This window comes from Microcaecilia unicolor, chromosome 1 (genome assembly GCF_901765095.1).
Source record: "Microcaecilia unicolor chromosome 1, aMicUni1.1, whole genome shotgun sequence".
In the NCBI taxonomy this organism is placed as follows: domain Eukaryota; kingdom Metazoa; phylum Chordata; class Amphibia; order Gymnophiona; family Siphonopidae; genus Microcaecilia; species Microcaecilia unicolor.
In genome coordinates this window covers 658,440,750-658,466,146 of record NC_044031.1, presented here as the reverse complement: position 1 = coordinate 658,466,146, position 25,397 = coordinate 658,440,750, and the positions used below count along the sequence as shown (strand labels likewise).

The window sequence follows — 25,397 nt, the reverse complement described above, 5'->3', positions numbered from 1 at the left end:
GATAGGTGTCTCGCGGTTCCTACTGTCGGCCTTTGCAGATGACTTACTGGTGCACTTGACACAACCATCCCAGTCTCTCCCGGCTCTGTTGGAGCTGTTTCGAGAATTTGGAGATTATGCGGGATTTAAGCTTAATTATATGAAATATCTGGCACTGGCCTCCTCAGAAGACCAGAAGAAGGAATGGGGGCAGACCTTCCCACTTCGGTGGGCGCAAGGGTCATTTCGCTATCTGGGAGTGTGGCTGTCTGACCTCAGTTGATCTTTATCGATTGAATGTGAATAGATTGCTCAGTGATACAGAGACAAGGCTGAAAAGTTGGGTGACCCTGCCCTTTACACTCTATGGGCGCATCCAGCTGTTTCGGATGGTAGAATTCCCCAGGTGGCTTTATTGTTTACGTCTGTTACCCGTCCTTATAAAACGTAGAGATCTTAAAGTCTTATATCGTTTACTCAGACGGTATTGCTGGGGGGGGGGGGGGGGGGGGGAAGCTAAACTACCACTGCCTCTGTTAATGGGCAGTTGGAAAGAGGGAGGACTGGGCTTACCAGACTTGAGAAGGTATAATAGGGCATGCTTATTGCGATACTTTGGTGACTGGTTTTTTGACCGTGAAGATTATACACCCCGTAGAATAGAGTCTCAGTTTTTTGCTCCTTGCCACTTTTATTTTTTGTTACAGGCACCTAGGGCTAGTATACCTGAGCATCTAAGGAATAGCCTGTTGCTAACATCTTTGCGGCTTCTCTGGAAAGACCTGACGGGTATTTGGGGTATATCGAAGCACACGTCAGATATGTTACCCATCTGTGGGAATTTATTGTTTAAACCTGGGATGGATAATAAAACATTTCAGGCTTGGGGACGCTTGGGCATTAGTCGTCTGGAGCATCTTTTAAACCAACAAGGGACGCTGTTAAGTTTGGGAGCTTTGGGTATTGGTTATGACATGAATAACATTTTTGCTTATCATCAAATAACACACTATGTGGGAGGAAGTGACGTCAGCACTACTGAATGGCTGCCTAAAGAAAGAGCTCTGATACAGCCAGAGTAAAAAGCAGTTCTTACCACCCCAAAAATGCGGCGAAAAACCTCACCAGGTAGAAAACTGAGCTCCAGAAGTAATGGCAGCACGGAAAATCCTCGCCAAATTTAAATATTCAGCGGAGAACCCCGGAACGGGGAAAAGCGCGGGCGCAAGAGTAGCGTCGCGAAGTTTCAAAATGGCGGACGGACTTTCCAAATCGGACCCAGAACACGAAGAATTGATGGAGGGAAATCTGGAGATGAGTAAACTAGATGTTTCCCGCTGGTTTCAAGAGCTCAAAGCAGAAATGGTAAATTACCAGGAAAGGAATACAAGCGGCAATAGGAGAGCTGCGAGAGGAATTGAGAGACATGGGGAAACGAGTTGCAGAAACTGAGGAGAGAGTGGACGGAATGGAGGAGGAGGTGAGGGAGCTGCAGCAAGCTCTACAAAAAGAACATCAAAACAGAGAAGCATTGGAATTACAACTAGAAGACCTGGAAAACAGGTCAAGGTGATGCAATCTACGTTTCAAAGGCATACCAGAGGGTGAGTCACATAAAGACGCGCCAAAAATAATACAAGCAATCTGTGCCTTCATCCTGTACATGGACAGCGAAAGTGAAGAACCACCAAATCCAGCCAAATATAGAATTGATAGAGCGCATCGGACTCTAGGGCCGCAGAGAGCTGAGGGGCCTCGTGACATAGTGGCCTGTTTCCATGATTATAACACAAATAACACACTATGTGAAGACGGTGGATTCAGAGGCTTTGAGACATAGACATTGTCACCAGATAAGACAATTTTTAGTAGGAGAAGGCACAGAGCGACTCTCAGTCTCCAAGCTGTATAAGATCTTGGGGAAACTGCCACTTCTAAAGGACCGGGAGTTAATACAAATGCAGTGGGCCCGAGACTTAGCGAGACCAGGGCTGTCTTTGGACTTTGATACGTTGATTTCTAGGATTCCGGAGATGACCGGTAATGCAGGCCTCCGTGAATGTCAATACCGAATTTTACATAGAGCATACCTCACAAAAGCTCAGATTTTTCGGATGGGAGGGGTGGACGACCCACTATGTGAAAAGTGTGGAAGATTGCCTGGGTCTCTGTTTCACTGTTTGTGGGAATGTTTTCGGGTACACCATTTTTGGATGGATGTTTTGCAGTATCTGTCCTTTTTGCTGGGCTCTAAAATAGTGGGCTCCCCAATGGGTGTATTGCTGGATAAACATGAGGTGTTTGTATTGCAGAGCATATCTGGAAGACACTTGACCCGTAGGGCCTGTTTGGTTGGTAAAAGGTTATTACTTTGTCAATGGGTTGGCAGTACTCTCCCGGATTTCTGGCACTGGAGGAATAGATTCCATGAGCTAATGCTGTGTGAGCGCCAAGGGGTCAGAGGTTCTAAGAGGAGGAGGAAAGCTTTTTTGGACATTTGGGGCCCATATATTCAGACACTGCATACCAGAGGTAGAAGTCTGGTACTGAACTCCCTTTGATTTTTAAAGAATGGTACACTTCTGGAAGATACCTCAGGGTGGGTTAGGAGGGAAGGGGAAGGTAGACGGGATGGGTATGATATAGGATGAAGGGAGTTTGTGAGATGGGGAAGGGATGATGACATTCAAAAACTGTGATGTGTTTCTCCTGCCCTGTGGGTGCTAACTGGTTGATAAATCGCAACGCTGGCATACGATGGAGGAAACATGGAAAGTAGTGAAGCACAGGAATTACATGTACTGACTACAGAATGTTGACAGCATTCCATACTCTATTTTTATTTTTTTTTTAACTTGCTGAGCAATGCTATGGTTGCTGATTGATACAGTTCAAAGGTTCCTATAAAGCTTTCTTGACAATAATTCTGTACAGATTTTCTCTTTAACATTGGATACAGCCAATAAACATATTAAAGGGGGGGATGGGGGGAGGGATGGGGAGAGATGGGGGGGGGGGAACAGAAAATGTTGATGATAGATGTTCAGATGTATTAGTACAGGTTTGAAATGTTTACTACCAGAGTTATATGGATTGGCATGATATTGTATCATTTGTGCATTCATCAATAAAAACATTATTACAAGTAAAAAACAAGATAAAATTAGTGGATCAATGACGATTTGCGCCACACCATTATTATGAAGGAACACAGTTTTTGAATGGTGTGAGCTGCAGGATATTCTAATAATCCCCTTCAAAAAATTTTCAAATACTTAAATTGATATTGAAAAGTAGCTCTGATATGAGAAATACTGATTGTGGTTTTGCAACCATTTAAGAAGTGCATTCTATTATTAAGCTTTAGATAAGTGTTTGGGACATTAGTATTGAATGTTGTGGTTAAGGCAGTATTCCAAAGTTTAACCTGATCATTTAATTGAAGAGAAGAAGGCGATCACGTGACGCCATGACCAGGAGCGGTTGCTGAAACCTCCGCTCCGGCCAGCTTACCCACTTAACCCTCAAAATCAAGGGAAACGCCCCAGTAAAGAACCGCCAGACACCTTAACCCGCAAGAAGAAGGGAAGGTAATTAAATCGACGCTACTCACGGGAAAATCCATGGCGGCGAAAAGTGTCCGCCGAGACAAAGAAAAGACGAGGGCCGGCGAGGAAAAAATGGCGGCGCCGGCGAGCCCGGCTGCGACGGCCTTGAGCTCCGTGTGGGTAGCGGAGGTGGCGGCGGAGGTGACGGCCGCCATGGAGCCTCTGCTGGATCGACGACTGGGGCCCATCGACAGCAAAATAACGTTGGTCCAGGAAAACTTGGGACAGCTTACTAAAGAACTAGCGGAGTATCAGCAACGTCATGGAGCTCTCGAAGACAGAGTGCACAAAATGGAGGAGGAAAATATTAAGCTTAAAACCATGGTGGAAAGCTATGAAGGAAAGCTAGAAGACCTCGAGAACAGATCAAGGAGGAATAACTTAAGATTGGTGGGTCTGCCTGAGGCTTTGGAGACTGTAAACCTGCGGGTATTTTTGGAAAAATGGCTGCCAGAACAACTACAACTCCCAGAAGCCCTGGGAATTCTCCAGATAGAGAGAGCTCATCGAGTGGGGCCCAAGCCTGTGGAAGCAACACGCCCGAGAGTGGTGATCTGCCGCATCTTAAACTTTGCGCACAAAGAGGCAATACTGCAAGCTTTAAGGAAAGATCAGGAGCTGCAATATGGGAACAAAAAGATCTTATGCTTCCAGGATTACTCGGCGGCGGTGGCGATGCAGAGAAGGAAGTTCTCGCCTATATGCACTAAACTTTTTGAAAAGAAAATTCGATTTGCACTGCAATATCCAGCTAAATTAAGAGTCACCTACCAAGCGGTCACGCAGGTCTACACAACGACTGAACAAGCACAAGCTTTTTTGAACTCTGTGGAACACCGCTGATAGAGAGGTTAAATTGAAGCTCAGAGGAGATCTGATGGAAGATGAGATCGAGGGGCACATGGATAAAATATGTTGGATTACAAAAAGTTAACTAGAGTTGGAGGATGTTCAGACCCAATTTGTTGGGCGGAGACGATGGATTGATGAGATTGTGGCCACAGGAGGCAGCCTGGGAGAACATACTAGGCAACTAGAATTCCTTGGGCACGCGCTGCAGAATGGCTCGAGCAGAAGTCTGAGATTACTGCATAGAATACTACAGAGCATCGAAGCACAATCACTGTACCGAAGAATTGAAGCGATTTTTGCCAAAGCGGCCTGGATTAATACCAGAAGGACACTACAGGAGGCTGACCTGGGGAAGTTCTCGTAGAGGGCTGCGGAGGATTCTCCCTACAGATCAGAGAGACAGCCTGAGAACTCTGGAATAAGGTTTTGTGTAGTTTGTTAAATGTTGTTTTTTTCTTTTTTTCTGGACAAACTGGAAAAGTTACATAATCATAAATTAGAGTTACACTGAGGAGAGGAAGTCGAGGGGAAACATTTTGTGTTAGATGGTATACGAGAGGGAGGGGGGTAGGAGGTGTTAAACGTGATGGTCTCTTTTAGAGGCCTGGGTTTAGAAGAAGGGAAGTTGGGGTTTAAGGGGATAGTTGGGGCTCCAAAAGGGGAAGAGGGGGGAATTGGGGGATGGGGGGGGATTGAGACCTGGAAGAGACGGCGACTGGGGCTTGAGAATAAATTAAAATGGCTAAGGATAGAGCATGAGGAGGGGTGGAGGCTGGGACATCCCTCTTCTATGAATAAATGGTATACATCTTGTGATCAGATTTTTTATGGGACCTGGGTCCACTAAAAATAGTTACATGGAACGTGGGAGGGATCTCGTCCCCAATTAAACGCTCAAAAATTTTGCAACATTTACAAAGACATAAAGTAGATATAGCTTTCCTCCAAGAAACCCATCTATCGGCTGGGGAACATGCTAAATTGCGAACCTGGTGGGTGGGGGATTGTGTATCGGCAGCGGCACAAGGAAAGAAAGGGGGGGTTGCCATCCTGTTTCGAAAAGGAATAGTGGATAAGGTGGAAGTGAACTTCACAGACCCAGGGGGTAGATTTCTGCTGTGTGAGGTCCATGTGCAGCGCCAAATTATGTTGTTTGGCAATGTATATGCTCCGAACCAATATGATCGGAAGTTCTATAAGATGATCACTTCACGACTGTTAATGAGCAAATCTTTGCCCATAATAACAGGGGGAGACTTTAATATGGTGATGGACCCCTCGATTGACAGTACTGGGGCTAGGAGGAATGAGCTCAGACAGGAGTCGCGGGGGCTGCCTAATCTTTGCCGACAGGTGGGGCTAGTGGATGTCTGGAGGACTCTCAACCCACAGGGGAGAGACTACACACATCTCTCGAGGGCGCACGGCACACAGGCTAGAATTGATTATCTGTTGATTTCAGAACCGATGTTCAATTCAGTGATGGCATCTGCAATAGGAGCAGATGTGATATCGGATCATGCTTGGGTGGAAATGAGCTGGACGCCTCGGGAAGAGAGGGGAGGGGCACAGAGATGGGTATTCCCCACAGAGCTATATCGAGATCAAGATTTCAGGGCCTCCATACACCAGAGTTGGCGGGATTATAAAACACACAATGCAATGCATGTTGAAGACCCGGTTCTGTACTGGGAGGCGGCTAAGGCAGTACTTCGAGGGGACATCATTAGCTATATGGCTCACAAACGTAAAGCTCGGAATAGAGAGATACTGAGGGTGAGTCAACTAGTATGCCAGGCTCGGAGAAGATATGGGCAACGGGCCTCCACTGAGAATAGACAACATTTGATGCTCTTGCAGACTAAATTAAATGAAATACTTCATCATAAAGCAGTTAAATCGCAAATTTACTATAAATACCAATTATATAAGCATGGGAACAAGTGTGGTCGGTTGATGGCGCGCCTGATTGCAACCAAACAGGGGAAAACCAGGATTTTGACTATGAAGAAGAGGCAAGGAGAGCGAGTCCACACGGACAAGGAAATTAGCGAGGGTTTCTACCAATATTACAAAAAATTATATGAGGCCCCGCCAGATGATGGTCTGACGGGAGACTCCTATTTAGATCAGATGGGTTTACCAACGCTATCCCCCCAGGAGGCACAACAACTGAATACTCCTATTACACCAGACGAGGTGTTCCTGGCGATTAATCAAAGTGTACTGCTTAAGGCGCCGGGAGTAGACGGCTACCGGGCGGAGTTTTACAAGATCATGGGAGAAGAGATTACTGAGCCCTTAGCTGCAATGTTTAATATATTAATAGAGCAGGAAAGGATGCCTCCGAATTTAAATATAGCCTGTATTATAGTACTCCCCAAGAAAGGGAAGGATCCGGAACTAGTTGAATCATACAGGCCCATTTCGCTGTTAAATTACGAAGTGAAATTGATGGCTAAGATCTTAGCGAACAGATTAGCGAGAATTTTGCCGAACCTTATACACGACTCCCAGGTGGGGTTTGTGAGGGGACGGAAAGTCACTAAGAATGTTTGTAAGGTGCTGGCCTCATTAGAAGCCAGACGTCGAGGGAAGGAAAATTCTTTGTTAATCAGCTTTGACGCTGAAAAAGCTTTTGATAAAGTAAAATGGAATTTCCTATATGCTGTTCTTCAGAAATATGGCTTCACGGATCGATTTCTATCAGGGATCAAAGCATTGTATTCAGCGCCAAGGGCTAGAATATCGGTAAATGGGATTGAGACACAAGATTTTGAAATAGGCCGGGGAACACGCCAAGGTTGCCCTCTGTCACCGTTATTGTTTGTGCTATCACTGGACCCCTTATTGAGAGAAATTGAGGAACAGAAAGCGGTGGCAGGGGTAAAGATAGGAAGCGAGGTCTTTAAGGTAGCGGCTTTCGCAGATGACATCTTGGTCCATTTAACAGACCCACAAGAATCTCTGAACGCTCTATTAGAGATATTCTCCGAATACGGAGACTATGCGGGCCTCAGTTTGAACTTAGAAAAATCAGAGGCCTTGGCCTCCTCAGAGGACGTGTGGAGGCGGTGGAGAGGCGAGTTCCCTCTGAGAAAAGCACAAAACTCCTTTAGGTATCTCGGAATCTTGATGCCTATGGATCTCTCGCGGTTGTATGATCTGAATATTACTTGGCTGTTAGAGGAGACCCAGCAGGTGCTACAAGGATGGATGGATTTGCCGTTATCAGTGTTAGGGAGAGTAAACATGATTAAAATGGTGTTGTTCCCCAAATGGCTCTATGTGATGCAGACCATCCCAATTTGGCTCCGACGGAAAGACCTAAAAAGTTTTTATAAGCTTGCATCAAAGTTCTGCTGGAGAGGCAAGAAGCCGCGGGTTCGCTTCTCACGATTAGTGGGGAGTTGGAGTCGAGGAGGAATGGGCATGCCAAATTTAGAATTATACAATAAAGCATGTCATTTGAGATATCTGGAAGATTGGTGTTTAGACACGCAACAATATACTCCTACGGCGTTGGAGGCGGCGCTTTGGGAACCGCACCATCTTTTTTCGCTTTTACACCACAAAACACGAGATTTACCGGAGGGATTCAGTGGAGGTGTGTTGTTGCGATCTCTCCGGGAGGTGTGGGGAGTGCTTACTCGCCAACTGGGGGGGGACCCAACAGTAACAGATTTGATAACCATACGTGGGAACAGTGCATTTTTACCAGGATTGTCAAGCCGACATTTTGTTGAATGGGCTAGACGGGGAGTTTCTAAATTGGAACACCTGGTGGGCGAAGATGGGCAGCCTCTTACCGATGAGGAGCTACTGGGAAAGGTAGGCGACTCCTGGGGGAATAGATTTGCAATATGTCAGGTGCGACATTACCTCACTTCTTTACCGACAGATCCCTTGAGAACTCGGTTGGGGGAAAGGATACGAGAATTTTTTCACTCCTTTGGTGAGGGAGGAATCACAATATCCTCGCTTTATAAAAAAATATCAGGATGGCTGCCCCCCAGGGACTATAGACAGCTAAGGAGTGCTTGGGAAAAGGAATTGGGAGTTGCAGTGACCTCCTGGGACATCACTAAATCAATAGCACGAATACCCCTGTTAGTATCGGATGCTCGTTTGAGAGAATGTGCTTATCGCTGCATCCATAGGGGATATGTAACTACAGCTCAATTAGCACATATGGGAGGAAATCGAAGCCCGGACTGTCTTAAATGTGGAAGACATCCTGGCACAATGCTGCACATGTTTTGGAGCTGCCCAATTTTAAAAAGGTTCTGGGCTCGAGTTCGAGGATTTTGGGAGGAGCGGTTAGGGCAGCGGATTTTGGGGACAGTTGAGCAACTGATTTTAGACATCCCGGGGTCCTTTAGAGGGCAGAATCGTTTTGAAACATTGATGCTCCGTAAGATGAGCCTCTTGGCCAGGAAATGTATTTTACAATACTGGACGGTCAAAGATCCTCCGGCTTACTGGCACTGGAGAAATCAGCTACATCAGCTGGTATCGTGGGAGGCGGGGGAATCTAGGCTCTCGCAGAAAAAGAGAGTTACATTTCTGGCTATCTGGGGCCCTTATTTGCAAAGTCTAAGCCCTAGAGGCCGTAGTTTGCTTTTAAATACAAGGTGAACTCTACGGGCTGAACTGAATGGTTATCCAGGTCTGGGGTAAAATGGGGGGGGAAGGGAGGGAATGGGAGAGGGCGGGGGGAGGACTGGTATGATTGATGGGATAATAATGTTGGCAAAAATTTATAAATGCTGTATGCTAGTTAGCAATTGTTGTATATATAGACTGAAACAGAGCTGGCATGACAATGTTGATGCTGATACAATGTCAATAAAAAACGTTTGAAATTATGCAGAGGGGAAGGAGGAAGGGTTAGGGGGGGATGGGAGAAACTGTTAAAAAGTTTTGATGATGGACTTTATCATTGTATTTCTATTTTGAAAGTTTGACGGTGGCATTTGTGTTTATGCCAGATATTGGATGTAGTTATTTTGTTTCATCAATAAAAATGTTTAAATATAATTGAAGAGAAGAAAATTAGGAAGCTTTGGTTCCAAGGATTGTTTAAGTGAGTCAGATGTTACTTTACCAAGATCCCTTTGGGTTAGCTCCGCTGTGTATTAGGTTTGTTTTTTTTGCTTTAAAAAAATGGACAAATAGATGGTTGTCTGACCAAGGTACAGATTTTACAGAAAAAGATCTTTGTTGTTGTTTAGATTGAGCAGAAAAATATTATCCAGGGTATGTCCTGCTAGGTATGTTGGTTTTGTAATAGATGGTGTCAAATGAAGATCATCTAGAAGCAAACAAAAATCCTTACTATAAATTGCATTAGGATCATCTATATCAGGTTTGTCCAACCTACGGCTCGCGGACCCGGCCCACCAACTGCTTTTTTTCTGGCCCTCAGAAGCTTGGCAATTCTTATGGAGCTTACAGCAGGATTCCTGCTTCCCCACTATGACTCGGCTGTCTGTAAGCTTGAGCCACGCAGTGCCGGACATTTGGATTGGTAATGCAATTTCTAGTCTTGTGAGACTTGAAACTGCGAGACGAACCTGAACTTCTGGCACCATGCTGCTTAAGCTTGCAGACAGCTTTGACGCAATGGGGAAGCAGGAATCCCATTGTTTCTTCTGCAGCTAAAGCCAGGTGAGGAGAAAGAAACCGAGTGAAGATTGGGGGGGGGGGGGGGGGTATATGTGAGAGAGACTGTGGAGAGGGAGGTATATGAGAAAGAGCTAATGAGAAAGAGACTGAAGGCTGGAGAGGGGACAACGTACCCTCATATTTTGCCACTATTTGACTAAGCATGCAGCAAAATGGTGCGTGTTTTGGCCCTCCAAATTTTAAAAAATATAAAATGTGGGGCCAAGATGGTGTCTGAAGCAGATGTTTGCGTGTGAGCTCTGAGTTTAGCTGAGTTTAGCCTAGTTGTCATGGAGTGTTTCCCCGTTGTTTATGGGGAAGTGAAAAGCAAAACCTAAGAGGGGTTTCCCTCTCTAAGCTCGGTGTTAGCCTTGCCTTGAAACAGGCAACTCTGGAAAGATTAGGGCTCTTACCGCTTGAAGAGGGAGCAGCTGCTTCAGTTGGATCCACTGGAAGATCGTTGGACTGCAACAATTGCCGTTACATGGAATGCCCGAAGTGGCTTCGTTTCCAGCCGCGGTTGGAGGTGGCCCAGTCGCTGCATCTTCCTCGCTTGCTGTTACATCTCTGGGAGGACGGGAAGAAGTGGAGTTGTCCCCCAGCAAGGGAGCTGCTTCCTTGTGCTTCGGAGAAGTTAAAAGACCAGCTGTTGTGAATATGGCATCCTTGTGGGGATGCTATTCAAGGTTTGAATTCTTCTCTTCAATTTTTTTCAAGATCTTTTAGAGGTGAAGTTTCAACGTTGAAGGAAGATTTTAAGAATCTGTCAGTGGATTTAGGCCATCAGTCTTCTAAGGTGGGTGTTTTGGAAGAAGAGGTCAAGAAGTTTCAGAACTTTTCAGTGGTGACTATGAGAGATAGGGATACTCTTGCTCACAAGCTGGAGTACCTGGATAATCAGTGTAGGAAGAACAACTTGAGATTGTTAAATTTTCCTAAGTCACAATTAATTCCAGCATTGGATATGCTGAAAAAATATTTTCAAGAGATTTTGGGACTTCCAGCTTAAGGCTATCCGCCTATTTAGAACCCAGTATCTAGCAGGAATCTCAAGTTCTACCGAGAGACCTCAGCCTGAATTGAATCTCACTGAATTTTTGGAAAGTTCTTTACAGGTTATTACTGAACAAACCACATTATTAGTGACTTTTGCTCTGGAACTGGACAGAAATAATATTTTTCGATTATATTTCCGTCATATGAATGCAACATTTTTGGGCTCAAAAGTTCAAATTTTCCTGATCTTGCTAGAGATACTCAGAAAAGGAGACGAGAATTCTGGGCTTTAAGGCCTAGAGTTCTCTCCTGGGTGGTTCTTTTGTATTAAAATTTTCCTGCAGATATTTGATAAGATTTAGAGATACCAAACATCTGCAGGAAAAATTATGTATTTTTTTGATCCCAAGAAGCTGCTTGAATTTATTTCTGTTAAAGAAGGTGAAAAAATGTTAAAGAAGGTGAAACAATGCTTCCTTGAATAATCCCGCTTGATATAATGATGCTGTTAGATTGACTGCAATTGCTTATCTCTTCCCGCTGCTTGTGATTAATTTTATATTAATGAATATTTTCTAGTGATTTATAATTTCTTTGTATCTTGGCCTAATTATTTGTGGACTAAGTTGGAATGTTATGTCCCTTTTTTCTTATTTTGCTCTCACTATCATGAGTGACATTGTTATTTTGCTATTTTTGCTGTTATCATCTAATAGTTAATCCTTTGGATGTAATGAAAAAGACTGGACAAGCCTGATCTATATGTATGTTGAAATCTCCAAGAATGAATTGTATGGAGAATGTAGACAATTGGGGGGGGGGGGGGGGGGGGGGGGGGAAGGGGATGATATACGAACAAAAAAATCTAACAGTATAGAAGCAGAAGGTGTTAGTCTTAATGCCAAATACTCAATAGACATAAACTGTTGAGTTGGTACGGGTTGAATTTTTAAGGATGAGGAAAAAAGTAGCCAATCCTCCACCCCTCTTGCAATCTATATGATGTAATTGTGCGTGAGTGATGTAATTGTGTGTGTGCAATCTATGAAAATAAAATTGTGAGTGAGTCAGTCATCTTGTCAGTGAGTCTGTTAAGTCATTCAGTCATCAAGTCATTCATTCAGTGAGCCAGTCATTCAGTGAGTTAGAAGGTGACCAAAATCGGTGTTCTCAGTTTTGCTCAAAACCGAATCATCAGCTGAAACTGTGGAGTGCAAGTCTTCGCTGGTCTTCCTAGTTCCACTCCATGTGTCCTTGCAAGTCCTCCTAGGCTTCCCCGAACCACAACCCCCACTGCCCTCCCCAGTCACTCCTGCCCCTGCTGGTTCAGTACCCAGTCACTCCTGCCCATGCTAGTTCCAATCTCAAAATGGCTGTAGGGACCTCCTGTGGCAGTCTTGTGAGACTGCCACAGGATGTCCCGGCTTCCATTTTAACTGAAGAATCAGCAGGATCAGGCTACTGCGGGAGGTCTCAGCTAGGCCACTGAGAGACAGAGCCAGGCCTGGGGCAGGGCTGCCATAGCCACCGCCACTGCCCCACAATCGGCCACCGCCACTGCCTCCTGCCCTACCCCCCTCCAACTTTGGCTGTCGCTGCCCCTGCTGTCCCCCACTTGGGCAGCTGCCGCCCCCTTCCCTTCCTCCATCTGCTCCTCCCTTGGTCTGTCATTCTCCTGCTCCTGTGTGCCGGGACTTGGGTGATCACATTAATGCAATCACCTGGGTCCTGACAGACAGGAGCAGGAGAGAGACAGACCCCAGCACCGAGCCCCCCTTGGAGGCCAGGCCTGGGGAATCTTGCCCCCCCCCCCCCCTCTTTGGCGGCCGGGGTCCAACTAGCCATTTTGACTGAGGAATCAGTAGGGCTAGGCTGCTGCGAGAGGTTCCAGAAGCCATTTTGACTGAGGAACCAGTGGGGACAGGAGCAACTGGGGATACTCCTGCCCGGAAGAAGCCACTAGACCACCAGGGCATTTAAAGGTAGACCCCAGGGTGGGCCTGCAGGTGATGGGAGGGGGAGTGGGGTGGGTAACCAGCTTGGGAGGACTTGCTGTGGTGGTGGTGAGGGTGCGGACAGGCAGAGAGTGGTCATGGGGGAGGGGGGGTTGTTCAATTTCGGCTGAAGGTGCACTGCCATTTTTAGCTGAAACCCAAGCATGACCAAACATGGATTTTGTGCCTTTTCAGTTGGCCTTTACATTGAGTAAGTCAGTCACGGAATCAGTCATTTAGCAAGTCAGTGAACCCAGTCAGTCACTCATCCCAGTCAGCCTGCTCAACTGAGTCAGTCGATCAGTCAGTAATGCCAGTCATCTAAGCCAGCCGAATTAGTCATCCCAGTTAACTAAGCCAAGTTTGTCAGTCAACCTAGTCTGTAAATAGTTATTGTTACTTTGTAAACCATTTTAACACTGATGTACAAATGTGTTATATAAAATCAATAAATCCAATCCAATGATCTGAATCAGCCAAGTCAACCTAGCCAGTCTCTGAGTGCATCAGTCAATCATCCCAGACAACTTGGTCAACTGAGACACGTGGAGGGGCATTAACCGAAAAGGACGTCCAAGTTGCGATTTGGACATCCTTGCAAAACAGCAAAATCTAGGGGAAGGGAAACCTGTATTTTCGAAACAAGATGGACGTCCATCTTTCGTTTTGAAAATACTATCAGGGACATCCAATTCCTTAAATTTCGCAGTCCTTAGATTTGGACGTCCCTAGACATGGACGTTCCTGATTTTCAGCAATTTTCAAAACCAAAAACGTCCATGTCAAAAACAACCAAATGCAAGCCATTTGGTCATGGGAGGAGCCAGCATTTGTAGTGCACTGGTCCCCCTGACATGCTAGGACACCAACTGGGCACCCTAGGGGGCACTGCAGTGGACTTCATAAATTGCTCCCAGGTACATAGCTCCCTTTCCTTGAGTGCTAAGCCCCCAACCCCCCCTCCCAAACCCACTAACATAGCCCCCACGGGTGAAGGGGGGCACCTAGATGTGGGTACAGTGGGTTTATGGTGGGTTTTGGAGGGCTCGCTGTTTCCTCCACAAACATAACAGGTAGGGGGGATGGGGCTGTGTCCGCCTGTCTGAAGTGCACTACACCCACTAAAACTGCACTGCTTCAGGGTCCTGCATACTGCTGTCACGGACCTGAGTATGACATCTGAGGCTGCCATAGAGGCTGGCACGACATATTTTGAAAGATGTTTTTTGAGGGTGGGAGGGGGTTAGTGACCACTGGGGGAGTAATTGGAGGTCATCCCTGATTCTCTTCGGTGGTTATCTGGTCATTTCAGGCACCTTTTTGTGCCTTAGTCGTAAGAAAAACAGGTCCGGGTGAAAACATCCAAGTGTTCGTCAGGGACATCCTTGTTTTTTTCGATCATGGGTCAAGGACATCCAAGTGTTAGGCACGCCCAAGTCCCGCCTTTGCTACGCCTCAGACACACCCCCATTGAACTTTGGCCGCTCTTGCGATGGAGTGCAGTTGGGGACGTCTTAAATCGGGTTTCGATTATACCGATTTGGACGTCCCTGGAAGACGGATGTTCATCTTCTGATTTATGTTGAAAGATGGATGTCTTTCTCTTTCGAAAATGAGCCCATTAGTCAGTCATCCCAATCAATCCAGTTAACAGTCAATAAACCTGGTCTGAGTCAGTCAGTCATCCTAGTCAATTGAGTCAGACGAGTCAACCCAGTCAGTCAGCCCAGTAAACAGAGTCAGTCAGTAAGTCAGCCAGCAGAGAGAACCCATTTAGTCATCTCAGTCGAGTCAGTAGACCTGGTCCAAGTCAGCCATCCTAGTCAATCCCATCAACTAAATCAGTCATCCTGGTCAATTGAATCAGTCAGTCATTCATCCCAGTCAACTGAATCAGTAAGTCAAACTGAGTCAGTCTACCGGGTCAGTTAGTCAACTCAGTAAACCCAGTCAGTCAGTCAGTCAGCCGAGTCAGCTGAACCAACCCACTGGAGTTGCCTAATGGTTAGTGCAGTGGTCTGCGAACCTGGGAAACTGGGTTCAATTCCCACTGCAGCTTCTTGTGACCCTGGGCAAGTCAGTTAACCCTCCATTGCCCCAAAGTACAAATACAGATTGTGAACCCACTAGGGATAGAGAAAGTACCTCATACGATATGTAAACTGCTTTGGCTGTACCATAGAAAAGCAGTATATCAAATCTATAACCCATATCAATCATCACCTTGGAGAAGGTGCGAGGAGCAGTCAGACCAAAAGGGAAGGGCCCAAAACTCAAGGTGGGTAATGAGAACAAAAAGCAGAGAGAGCGCTTTGTGGTCTCACTTGATTGGGATATCAAGATAGCCTTCTGAAAGATCAGGGAGGTCAAGAACTCACCTAGACAATCAGCTGAGTCAGTCAGTCAACCCAGTGATCTGAGTCAGCCAAGTCAATCAAATCAACCCTGTCAGTTATTGAGTCATTCAGTCCAGTCCAATCAGTACACCTCATTTAATTTAAATTTTGGAGTTTAAGATATTTGACGGTGTTGTAATATCTATATAAATAAAATCCCCCTCAAACGTTCTTAAAGCTCAAATCCCCCCTCAAACGTTCTGAATCTCACTCCCTGACAGTGAAGCACTGAACTCCTGTACTGTTTGTAGGCTAGGCTATCACCCTCACTCATAGACCTGCCCTCACCCACGCCCCATCTGCACATAAAAAGCAACCTCAACGTTCTAAGGCTCACTTTGTGGCTTCAAGGTTCGTAAGTACGAAGCTCTGTAGCCACTTTTAGTAACCAGCTATCTGTGCCCCGCCCTCACGTCACAACGTTATGACGTCGAGGGCGGGTCATAATGAACACAAGCTCTTTCCACTCCCCAACGCAGCTGTCATTCCCATACAGTACCTACGCGTCGCCCCCCCCCCTCCAAAATCCACCCCCCGTCTTACTCTCACAGATGCCCCTGCACGTCACCCCCCTCCAAAAACGACAAACCACTCCCATCTGTCTCTCAGCCATCCCTCCACCCGCGCAACGGCACTCCCCTCCCCGACATAGGCCCCGCTCATCCCCCTACGTGCACGGTCGCCCCCCCCCTCCAAAATCGCTAGCCCCCATCTGCTACCCTCACTTCCTCTTACCGGGGTCCCGACGCAAGAACTGAGGGGCAAGGTAGCTCGCAAATTCTGCTGCCTTCCGTTGTCTTCGCTATGAGCTCTGTGCCCTGACTCTGGTCCCGCCCAACAGGAAATGACCCCCCCCTCCAAAATCGCTAGCCCCCATCTGCTACCCTCCCTTCCTCTTACCGGGGTCCCGACGCAAGAACTGAGGGGCAAGGAGAGCTCGCAAATTCTGCTGCCTTCCGTTGTCTTCGCTATGAGCTCTGTGCCCTGACTCTTTGGTCCCGCCCAACAGGAAATGAGGGCGGGACCAGACAGTCAGGGCACAGAGCTCATACCGAACACAACGGAAGGCAGCAGAATCTCCGAACTACTTTGCCCTTCAGTTCTGCCGCTGCGGCTGGGACCCCGGTAAGAGGAGGGGAGGGTAGTAGAGGGGGGTTGCCGATTTTGGAGGGGGGGCCGCCGTTCACGTCCGCGGGATGGGTGGCGCCTATGCCGGCCATTGGAGGACCTTGCTAGCGCCTGTTTCATTCCTGCCAGAAATGGGCCTTCATTACTAGTTTAATCTACAGTGTAATATTTATTTAGATTTCGCTCACACCTTTTTCAGTAGTAGCTAAAGGTGAGTTACATTCAGGTATACTGGATATTTCTCTGTCCCAGGAGGGCTCACAATCTAAGTTTGTACCTGAGGCAATGGAGGGTTAAGTGACTTGCCCAAGATCACAAGGAGCAGCAGTGGGATTTGAACTGGCCACCTCTGGATTGCAAGACTGGTGCTCTAACCACTAGGCCACTTCTCTGTTGACTATGTTTTTGAGTAATAAAATGGTAACCACTGGACAGTGCCCCCCCTATCTGATGAGAAGAGCCACTGCACTAACCATTAGGCTACTCCTCCACTCCAGTGGGTTGGTATGTAATTTTAAAAAATGTGGCCCAACCCTTGACCACATTATATCTGTTATGTGGAGTCTATATGTATTTGCATGAATCTATTAGCTGATTTTTCTCTTTATTTGGAGGTATGGGGTCACAAATGGATGGATCTGTCGGAATATGGTGTTGGCATGGCGCTGCTCAATGACTGCAAATATGGTTGCTCTGTGCATCAGAATGTCATGACGCTGTCACTGTGAGTAGAGACTCCTTTTACACTCGCTTCTTGGTAGTGATTGTACAGTACTAAGTTCGCAGCAGAATCCTACATGCCTGGAAAACATCTCCCCTTTTCCTTGGTTCTCTTTGTCTGGGCCCCTGTAAAATGAGTACAATAGCTTGAGTTACAAGGGAGTGAAGTTTTGGGCAAGTAGTCTAATGATTATGAAATGGAAGAAAGACATTCATGATTAGTGATGTAGAACATCGATGGTATCATGCCCTGTAGTCTGTCCTGCAAATTAATAAAGGCCTTAAAGAGAGGCAGAAGCAGAGTATGGAAGTCTAGGCAAAATTCAAAATATTTTTAGAGTTAAAAAAAAAAAAAGCCATGAAAAATAAATTCAGAAGATTCCAAAAAAAATCTTCTAAAAATGGCGCAGCTTGACTCTTTTTGGTGACTTTTACTTTAGATTATGATAGGGACTGACTATTGAAATTAGGTATCGTAGTTCTACTTTTTGCTCATTAAGGGTTCAAATATTTCCTGATGTAGCAAAAGCCACACAAAAGCATTGATGTCAGTTTCTTTTAATGAGACCTAGGGCCCTGTTTACTAAGTTGTGCTAGTGTTTTTAGCGTGCGCTAAAAATTAGAGACACCCATATATTCCTATGGGTGTCTCTAGTGTTAGCGTGCGCTAAAAATGTTAATGCGCCTATAGCGAGGCTTAGTAAACAGGGCCCCTAGGGTTTTTAGCCTTAGGCGGTTTATTGTTTTTCAAATTTCCAGGCAAATGTGTGGTTAAATATCAGTCTCAAACTTATATTATTTTTGAACCTTCTCTGTTGACTTTGTTTTTGAGTAATAAAATGGTAACCACTGGACAGTGCCCCCCTTTCTGATGAGAAGAGCCTCAGCCATGAGAACCTGTGCTCTCAGTTTGTACCCCCTTCCTGTCTCGGAGAGTCTGAAAATTCTGGGAGTTACTATTGACTGACACCTTTCACTGGAAGACCATGCGAAAAATATAACAAAGAAGATGTTCACTCTATGTGGAAACTCCAAAAGAATAAAGCAGTATTAAGCCAGCTAGACTACTGCAATGCAATTTATGCCGGTTGCAAAGAACAAATTATTTAAAAACTCCAAACTGCACAAAACATGGCAGCCAGACTCATATTTGGCAAAATGAAATATGAAAGCGCAGGACCCTTACATTGGCTTCCACTAAAAGAACGCATTGCGTTCAAGGTCTGCATCCTGGTTCATAAGATCATACACGGGAAAGCTCCGGGGTATATGTCGGACCTCATAGATCTTCCAGCCAGGAACTCTACTAGTCTATCACGTACGTTCCTGAATCTCCATTATCCTAATTGTAGGGGATTAAAATATAAACTAACATATGTATCCAGTTTCTCCTATACAGGTAAGCAAACATGGATTGAATTACCAAAATATATAAAAACAACCCAAGACAATTAATTTTCGCAAACTACTGAAAACCAACCTATTCAAGAGAGCATACCACACTAATCCATCCTAAATGCCAGTTAAGAAAATTTACACTTGGATCCACACAACACGTAACTCTTTATTCCCAAACTGTCCATACTAATTTTTGCTATGATTTGAAGCTTACATTACTGATCGTCCAAATAATTGTATCACGATAGAAGATTAATCCAGTACCTCTTATTTGTTGTCATACAATGAATTTTAGTACATGAATACCTAATCCTCTCTGTCTCCAATACCTCAACTATATATTTCTCTTTTCCGGAAGTGGTACTTCACCATTACGGAACAATGTAAGCCACATTGAACCTGCAAATAGGTGGGAAAATGTGGGATACAAATGCTACAAATAAATAAATATTGCCCAACTCTAGGTTTGTTTCTTCTTAGAGATTTTTGTTTCCTTAAAAGTTTCCTATTAATCGTTTGTTCTGTTTCTCCTACCTATCTTGTAGACTTCATTTTAGATACTAGATTATGTTTTCTTATTATTGAGGGAATATAATGTATAATTATTTCTCTGAGGACAAGTAGGCCTTCCGTATTCTCACATCTGTGTGACGTCATCTGACGGAGCCCAATGCAGGTCACATGGCCGTGGCTCTTGTTGTCTCTCTGGAGTGAGAGTTTTCTCGGTCTCCACCTGCTGGAGGGCGTGCACAACCCATCAGTCCAATCCTGGGGGGGGGACTAAGGGAAAGCAAATTAGCAGGTAAGGTCTTTAAGGTAGACTTTACCTGAACTATACAATAACGAACTCTTTACATCAGACTGATAACCTTCACAGCTACTAATGAAAGTTACACAATACGCACTACCACTTTATTTCTCATGTCGGAAATGAACTTTTTCCAACCTATTTGATAATTCACTCTATCATTCAGGAACTTCAAGATAATACCACTTGGTATTCTACTGTACCATTTATGTGTCTTAATGCAATACCACTTGTAATTCTCTATCCGAAAATGGCGATCTCCATTACGGCATAATGTAAGCCACATTGAGCCTGCAAATTGGTGGGAAAATGTGGGATACAAATGCAACAAATAAATAAATATTAGGAAGATGATTACAAAATTTCTAGCAGCATCCCACCGCATATGCTGTGGTGCCTTCCTGCCTGACATGCAAGCCCGAGTACCTTAGTTTTAATTTTTCCATAGAGCAGAGAGAACGCGTCATCGTGTTCTGCTTTCAGTGCGTTTTTTTTCTTTGCTTTAACAGTGCCTTCCCATGCAGGTATTTTTGTCCCTTTAGAAATTATTTTATCCTTCCTCTTAATTTTATTCTGTTACCTTTTAATTTTTTTAATATTTTTGGTTTTGTTTCTTTTTTGTGAGTTGCTAGACCCACTTAGGCCGGAGTACCAACCTCAATTTGAACGCTGCCGTTTTTACAGTTCACAACTGAGGAATTTAATTTGGCCGCAATTCTTTTTTCAGTGTCCATGAAGACTCCCAGTAGCCCCAAAAGGCGCGCCTAGTGTAATCGGGTGATTTCTGTGATAGACCCACACTCTTGGTGCATCAGGTGCCTTGGGTCCAACTCTTGTTCTCTCTGTCTGCAAATGCAGTTGAGGGCGCAGCCGGTCCAGCAGGAGAGACATTTTGGCTCCTCAAAGGTTGATACATCAACATAGGCACCAGAAGTCATCGACCTCGCTGGCTGCTAAGACTTCGACTACCACTGGGAGTACACCAGCATCGAGGAGGTCTCCACACCTCTCAATATCAGACACTGAATGTAGGCCCCAGGACTGGTCAGCATCACACCCAACACCAAGGGCGTGTATATGGGTTAGACGTCATCCTCAGCACCAAAGAACTGCAATGTTGAGCATCAGGGGAAGCCCAAGCCTTGGCTCTCTTTGACGCACGGTTCTAGGAGCTCTGGGGCACTGGCATCACTGGTACCTGAGAAACGATCCCAGTCTTTGGTAGAGGTGCCAGTGTGCAAGTCTCCGAGCAGCCAGGTTCCAGCTTTTAGTTTGGCACCGACACCTTCTCATGCTGCCTTTGTCCCAGCTCCACCTTTTCCATGCTCAGGAAGGAGCTGGCACAGATAATGCAGTTGCTGCTTTTGTGGGGAGCCAAAATCCCCAGTCTCACACAAGCCAGAGGGCTCTGCACAGGAAACCAGGTACTTTGGATGCTTCCCGGTTAGCTGCTGGTGTTGGGTCAACCACCATGGCAAGTGCTGTTTGGGACGGAACAGATGCTTATCACAACTGAGGAGGTCATGGCAGGGCCTTCCTATGCATCTGATTGCCCACCGCATCTGACACAGGAGACTCCCTCATTGGGGTTGGCCTCGGCAGGAGTTTGTCAGGAGTGCAGCTCCTCAGAGTTTCCCTCAGAGTTCATTTGGGCCTCATATCAGACCTGATGGTCCAGAGATCCTTAGGAGCCTTCCAGGGGATCAGGCCCTTTTTTGCTGCTTACTCCTACTCTGGATCCAGAACTTCCTAAGTACCCACAGCTGAATTTGCAGGAGGCGGCTCTGGAGGATTTGGGGTCTGAAGATGGCTGCAGTGATCTGGAGGAAGAGGGTCTGGCGGACCTATTGCCTGTGGGGGGAAGATCCTTCGGTGGCTTGCATATTCCATCGGGAAGAGCTGGCGGAGCTTATTTTTCAGGTCCCTTTGGTGCTCAAGTTTGAGGAGGACCCTTTGGTGGGGACCCACCCGGAAAGTGGATCCTGTGGTCAAGGTAGTTCGGCAGCCTCCAAAGACACCTTCTTCATAAACCGGGGCCTCCGGGAGATGGTGCACATGGCGTGGGCCTCGCCAGGTACCCCTTGAAAGGTGGTTCGGGCTATGTCAAGACTTTATCCAGTGCCGGTCGCAAACCAGGAGAGGTTGAGGTCTCCAATGGTGGATGCCCTGTTTACTGTGGTCACCAAGAAGACCACGATTCCTGTGGACAGGGGTGGAGCTCTGTGGGACCCCCCCCCCCCCCCCCCCCCCAGGATAGGAAGATGGAGTTGTTATTGAAGAAGAGCTTTGACCTCGCTGTCTTGGCTCTGCAGGCAGCCATTTGTGATGGATTGGTGGCTAGGGCCTGTTTCCGCTGGTCTGAGAGGGTGCTGGATGACCCCCCTGGGGATTGCACCCTGGTGGACCAGTAGGTAGCCAAATTAGAGATGGGCTCCTCATATTTGGCAGATGCCTTTTATCATTTGCTGCAGGCTTCTGCCAAGAACATGGCCTTGGTAGTGACCGCCTGGCAGGCCTTGTGGCTCTGGGACTGGGTGGTGGATGCAGCCTTGAAGGCTAAGCTATGTTCCCAACCCTTTAAAGGCTCCATGCTGTTTGGTGAGGAGCTTGGTAAGCTAGTCAAGGGTTTGGAGGAGGCCAAGGTTCTGCATTTGGCAGAGGATCTGTCCAAGACAGGGGTTTGCTCCTCTTCGGCCTGCTGGTGCCTGAGGGATGCCCAGCACTATAGGTCAGGTAAGTCGTTTGGCACCTCCTGGGGTTGGTACTTCCAGTGGTTCCCAGTCCTTTCGGGGTGGTCACAGGGGAGGCCACAACAGTCCCGTGCCTTGCAAAGAAGGTGTCTTGGGCACTCCTCTGTCCCCTTCGCTAGCGTTGGGACCAAGGCTACAACATTTTTATCAGAGGTGGGCCCAAGTCACTGCAAGTCGTTGAGACCTCGAGGTGGTGCGGGACAGCTATGCCCTGGAATTTGAGCGTCCACTTCCAAATCTATTTTTGGAGTCCCCGTGGGCAACTCTGAGTCACCTGCAGTCATTGCAAGCAGGGGTTCCTGTTCCGCAGAAGGAGCATGGTTCCAGGGTGTATTCCACATATTTTGTGGTCCCCAAGACAGGGGACTCCTTCCATTCTTGGTCACTTTGGCAGTTCAGTCAGGGGAATTTCTCATGGCTTTGGCCCTCACAGAGGCATGTCTTAGTATTCCTATCAGTCAGTGTCACCAGCGATTCCTGTATTTTGCTGTTTCAGGGCGCACTTTCAATTCTGCAGCCTCCCTTTTGGGTTGGCCATGGCGCCTCGAACATTCTCCGAAGTGATGGTCTTCATGGTAGCTACCTTGAGGAAGGAAGGCATCCTGGTGCATCCGTACCTGGATGATTGATTAATCTGGGCCAGGTCGTTTTAGGAGAGCAAGAGGGCCACCACCAGAGTGGTCCAGTTGTTGGAGAATCTGGGGTGGGTAGTTAACACTGCCAAGAGCCATCTGACCCCCCCTCTCCCAGTGTCTCAAGTATCTGGGGGTACACTTTGACACCCATTTCGGGAGGGTGTTTCTGCCTTTATCCAGGGAACGGCAGTGGCACCTTCAAATTCGGCATCTTCGGTCCTTCCAGACGCCACAGGCCTGTGATTATTTACAGGCTTTGAGGTTCATGGCGACATCGATAGAAGTGGGCCAGGAGCCATATGAGGCCTCTACAACAGGCTCTCTTGTCTTGCTGGTAGTCGCAGGAGTTGGATGTACGGCTGGTGCGGGGAGCAAGTCTGGCAGTGCCTGAGTGGACGGTGGTGACGACAGATGCCTGCCTCCTGGGCTGGGGGCCCACTGCCATGACCGGAACGTTCGAGGAGAGTTATTGGTCCATCAACCGACCTTTGGCTCGATCTATCGCTCTCACTCTTTCAAGATCTTCTGGCCTGCAAGGCGGTCAGGGTGCTTTTGGACAATGCCACAGCAGGTGGCGCAGATCTCATCCCTGATGGCGTAGGCAGAGGTTCATCTGCAGGACCTCACAGTGGCTCATGTGGCAGGAACAGACAGCCTACGGTCAAACTTCCTGAGCAGGCACATGTTGGATCCTGCCGAATGGGGTCTGGGGGTCAGGCCTTTGACAAAAGTTCATCCAGGTGTGGGGGCATCCAGTGATGGCTCTCATGGCAATGGCGGACAACAGAGGTGAAACTGCCCAGACATGCATGAGGCCGTAACTCCCCCTGCAGAACAAACAAACTGGATCCGGGAGGGCGGAGAATTGCACTGCACACCTCAGGGAAGCGTCCACTGATGCACTGCTAAACTCGTTCCTTGGTGTGCGTTTTTTTTTTTTTAATTAAGCAGCTGCTGTCAAGTGCGGGGAGTGCTCAAGGCTCCCAGGGTAGACCCAGGGCTAAGGCTACAGCCCCCATGGACCAACTACCTCAACAGCAGGGGCCCAGAGAAAAAGGAATAGCCAAGAAAAAACAAGGGTATTTTTTATCTTTTTTTTTTTTTTCTATATATTGCTTGGAAATAAAAGCTCCTAACCTGGACCTAATCTTTCAGGCCTACCAGACCAGCTGCTGACTGTATGGGGTGCCTGCCTACCATCTTCTGGAGACTGAGAACATACTGGCTGGCTGAAGGGTGGCACAGTGCTTAATTACAGGGTCTGAAAGATTTGGTGTTCTCAGTCTCCATCTGCTGGTAGGTGAGCATAACCCACGTGGCAGCAGTTGGAACAGTCTGGAGGGCTGGCAAGGAATAATGTAAGTCACTTGGATGAATACAGGCTAACCTGTCGGAGACAGATAGAAGTGTACCACCAAGTCTTGACAGTAGCCAAAAAAGTGTCTCTCAATACATTGGCCAGGTTGCTATTAACAAAGCAATTATTCAAATAGTAAACACCCTACTGCAATGCCCACAACAAAATCAGTCTGTCCTGTCACAATTGACCAGCAGTGATTTTGCCACATATTATGTCAACAAAATCCAAGGTTGTTCCCCCACCCCCACCCCCACCCAACCATCTGGGACTCCTTCAAGCCAGAGTCTAGCAATTTAAGTTATGATATTTTTCCTCCAGTCTCAGAGCTCCAAAGATGCCAGATGCCACTGCAGATATTGGCCATCATCGATTCACTTATGCTGTGATGCCTCATGCTGGTGAGTTTCTAGCAATAAGATGGTCGCATATGCTGAAAATGCCTATTCTAATAAGCAGCTGGTAAGACCAGCCTTAATATAGAAGGACAGAGGGAGCTATGGGAATTAGAGATAAGTAGACAAATACTCCCAGTGTGAGACAGAGCCTTGAGGCTGTGGGACAGAGGGGGTTTTTGGAATGTTAGTGGCATGGAAACTACAAATTATTGCTGTCCTTAAGTAACTCGGCTGCCTTTTGGAAGTAAGCTTAGGTGGTTCTCTACATTTCTCATTGTAGGCTGCTTTCAGGACGCGGGCGTGATTCAGAGTGCACACAACCTTAACTTCCCTCTTCATACCTCAGAGGCTATATCGTCACAGCACAAGGTCTGGAGTGCATTTTCTGTGCAGTCACCTGCTGTTATCCTGACAGCTATCAAGCAGGTATGTGTGCTCTATACAGGGGTCAAATTCAAACCCACAAACACTGTATCAGTCAGAATGCTTTTTTTTACTGTGTGCAAATGGTAAAATTATGTATCATACCTGATAATTTTCTTTCCATTAATCATAGCTGATCAATCCATAGACTGGTGGGTTGTGTCCATCTACCAGCAGGTGGAGATAGAGAGCAATCCTTTTGCCTCCCTATATGTGGTCATGTGCTGCCGGAAACTCCTCAGTATGTCGATATCAAAGCTCCATCCGCAGGACTCAGCACTTAGAGAA

At 46.6% G+C, this 25,397-nt stretch overlaps 1 protein-coding gene across 3 annotated transcripts in view; it reads left to right on the top strand.

The window, feature by feature from the left end:
* The window catches only part of MAN2C1 (mannosidase alpha class 2C member 1), a 142,416-nt gene that overhangs the window by 109,022 nt on the left and 7,997 nt on the right, over positions 1-25,397 (top strand). For 2 of the 3 annotated variants that reach the window (XM_030186778.1, XM_030186793.1), the window contains 3 exons: positions 17,235-17,344; positions 24,610-24,689; positions 24,967-25,112. In XM_030186778.1, coding sequence (XP_030042638.1) covers positions 17,235-17,344; positions 24,610-24,689; positions 24,967-25,112 — 336 coding nt within the window. Of the gene's footprint in view, positions 1-17,234; positions 17,345-24,609; positions 24,690-24,966; positions 25,113-25,397 lie in introns of those variants that run through there. The other variant, XM_030186786.1, reaches the window with a different exon arrangement.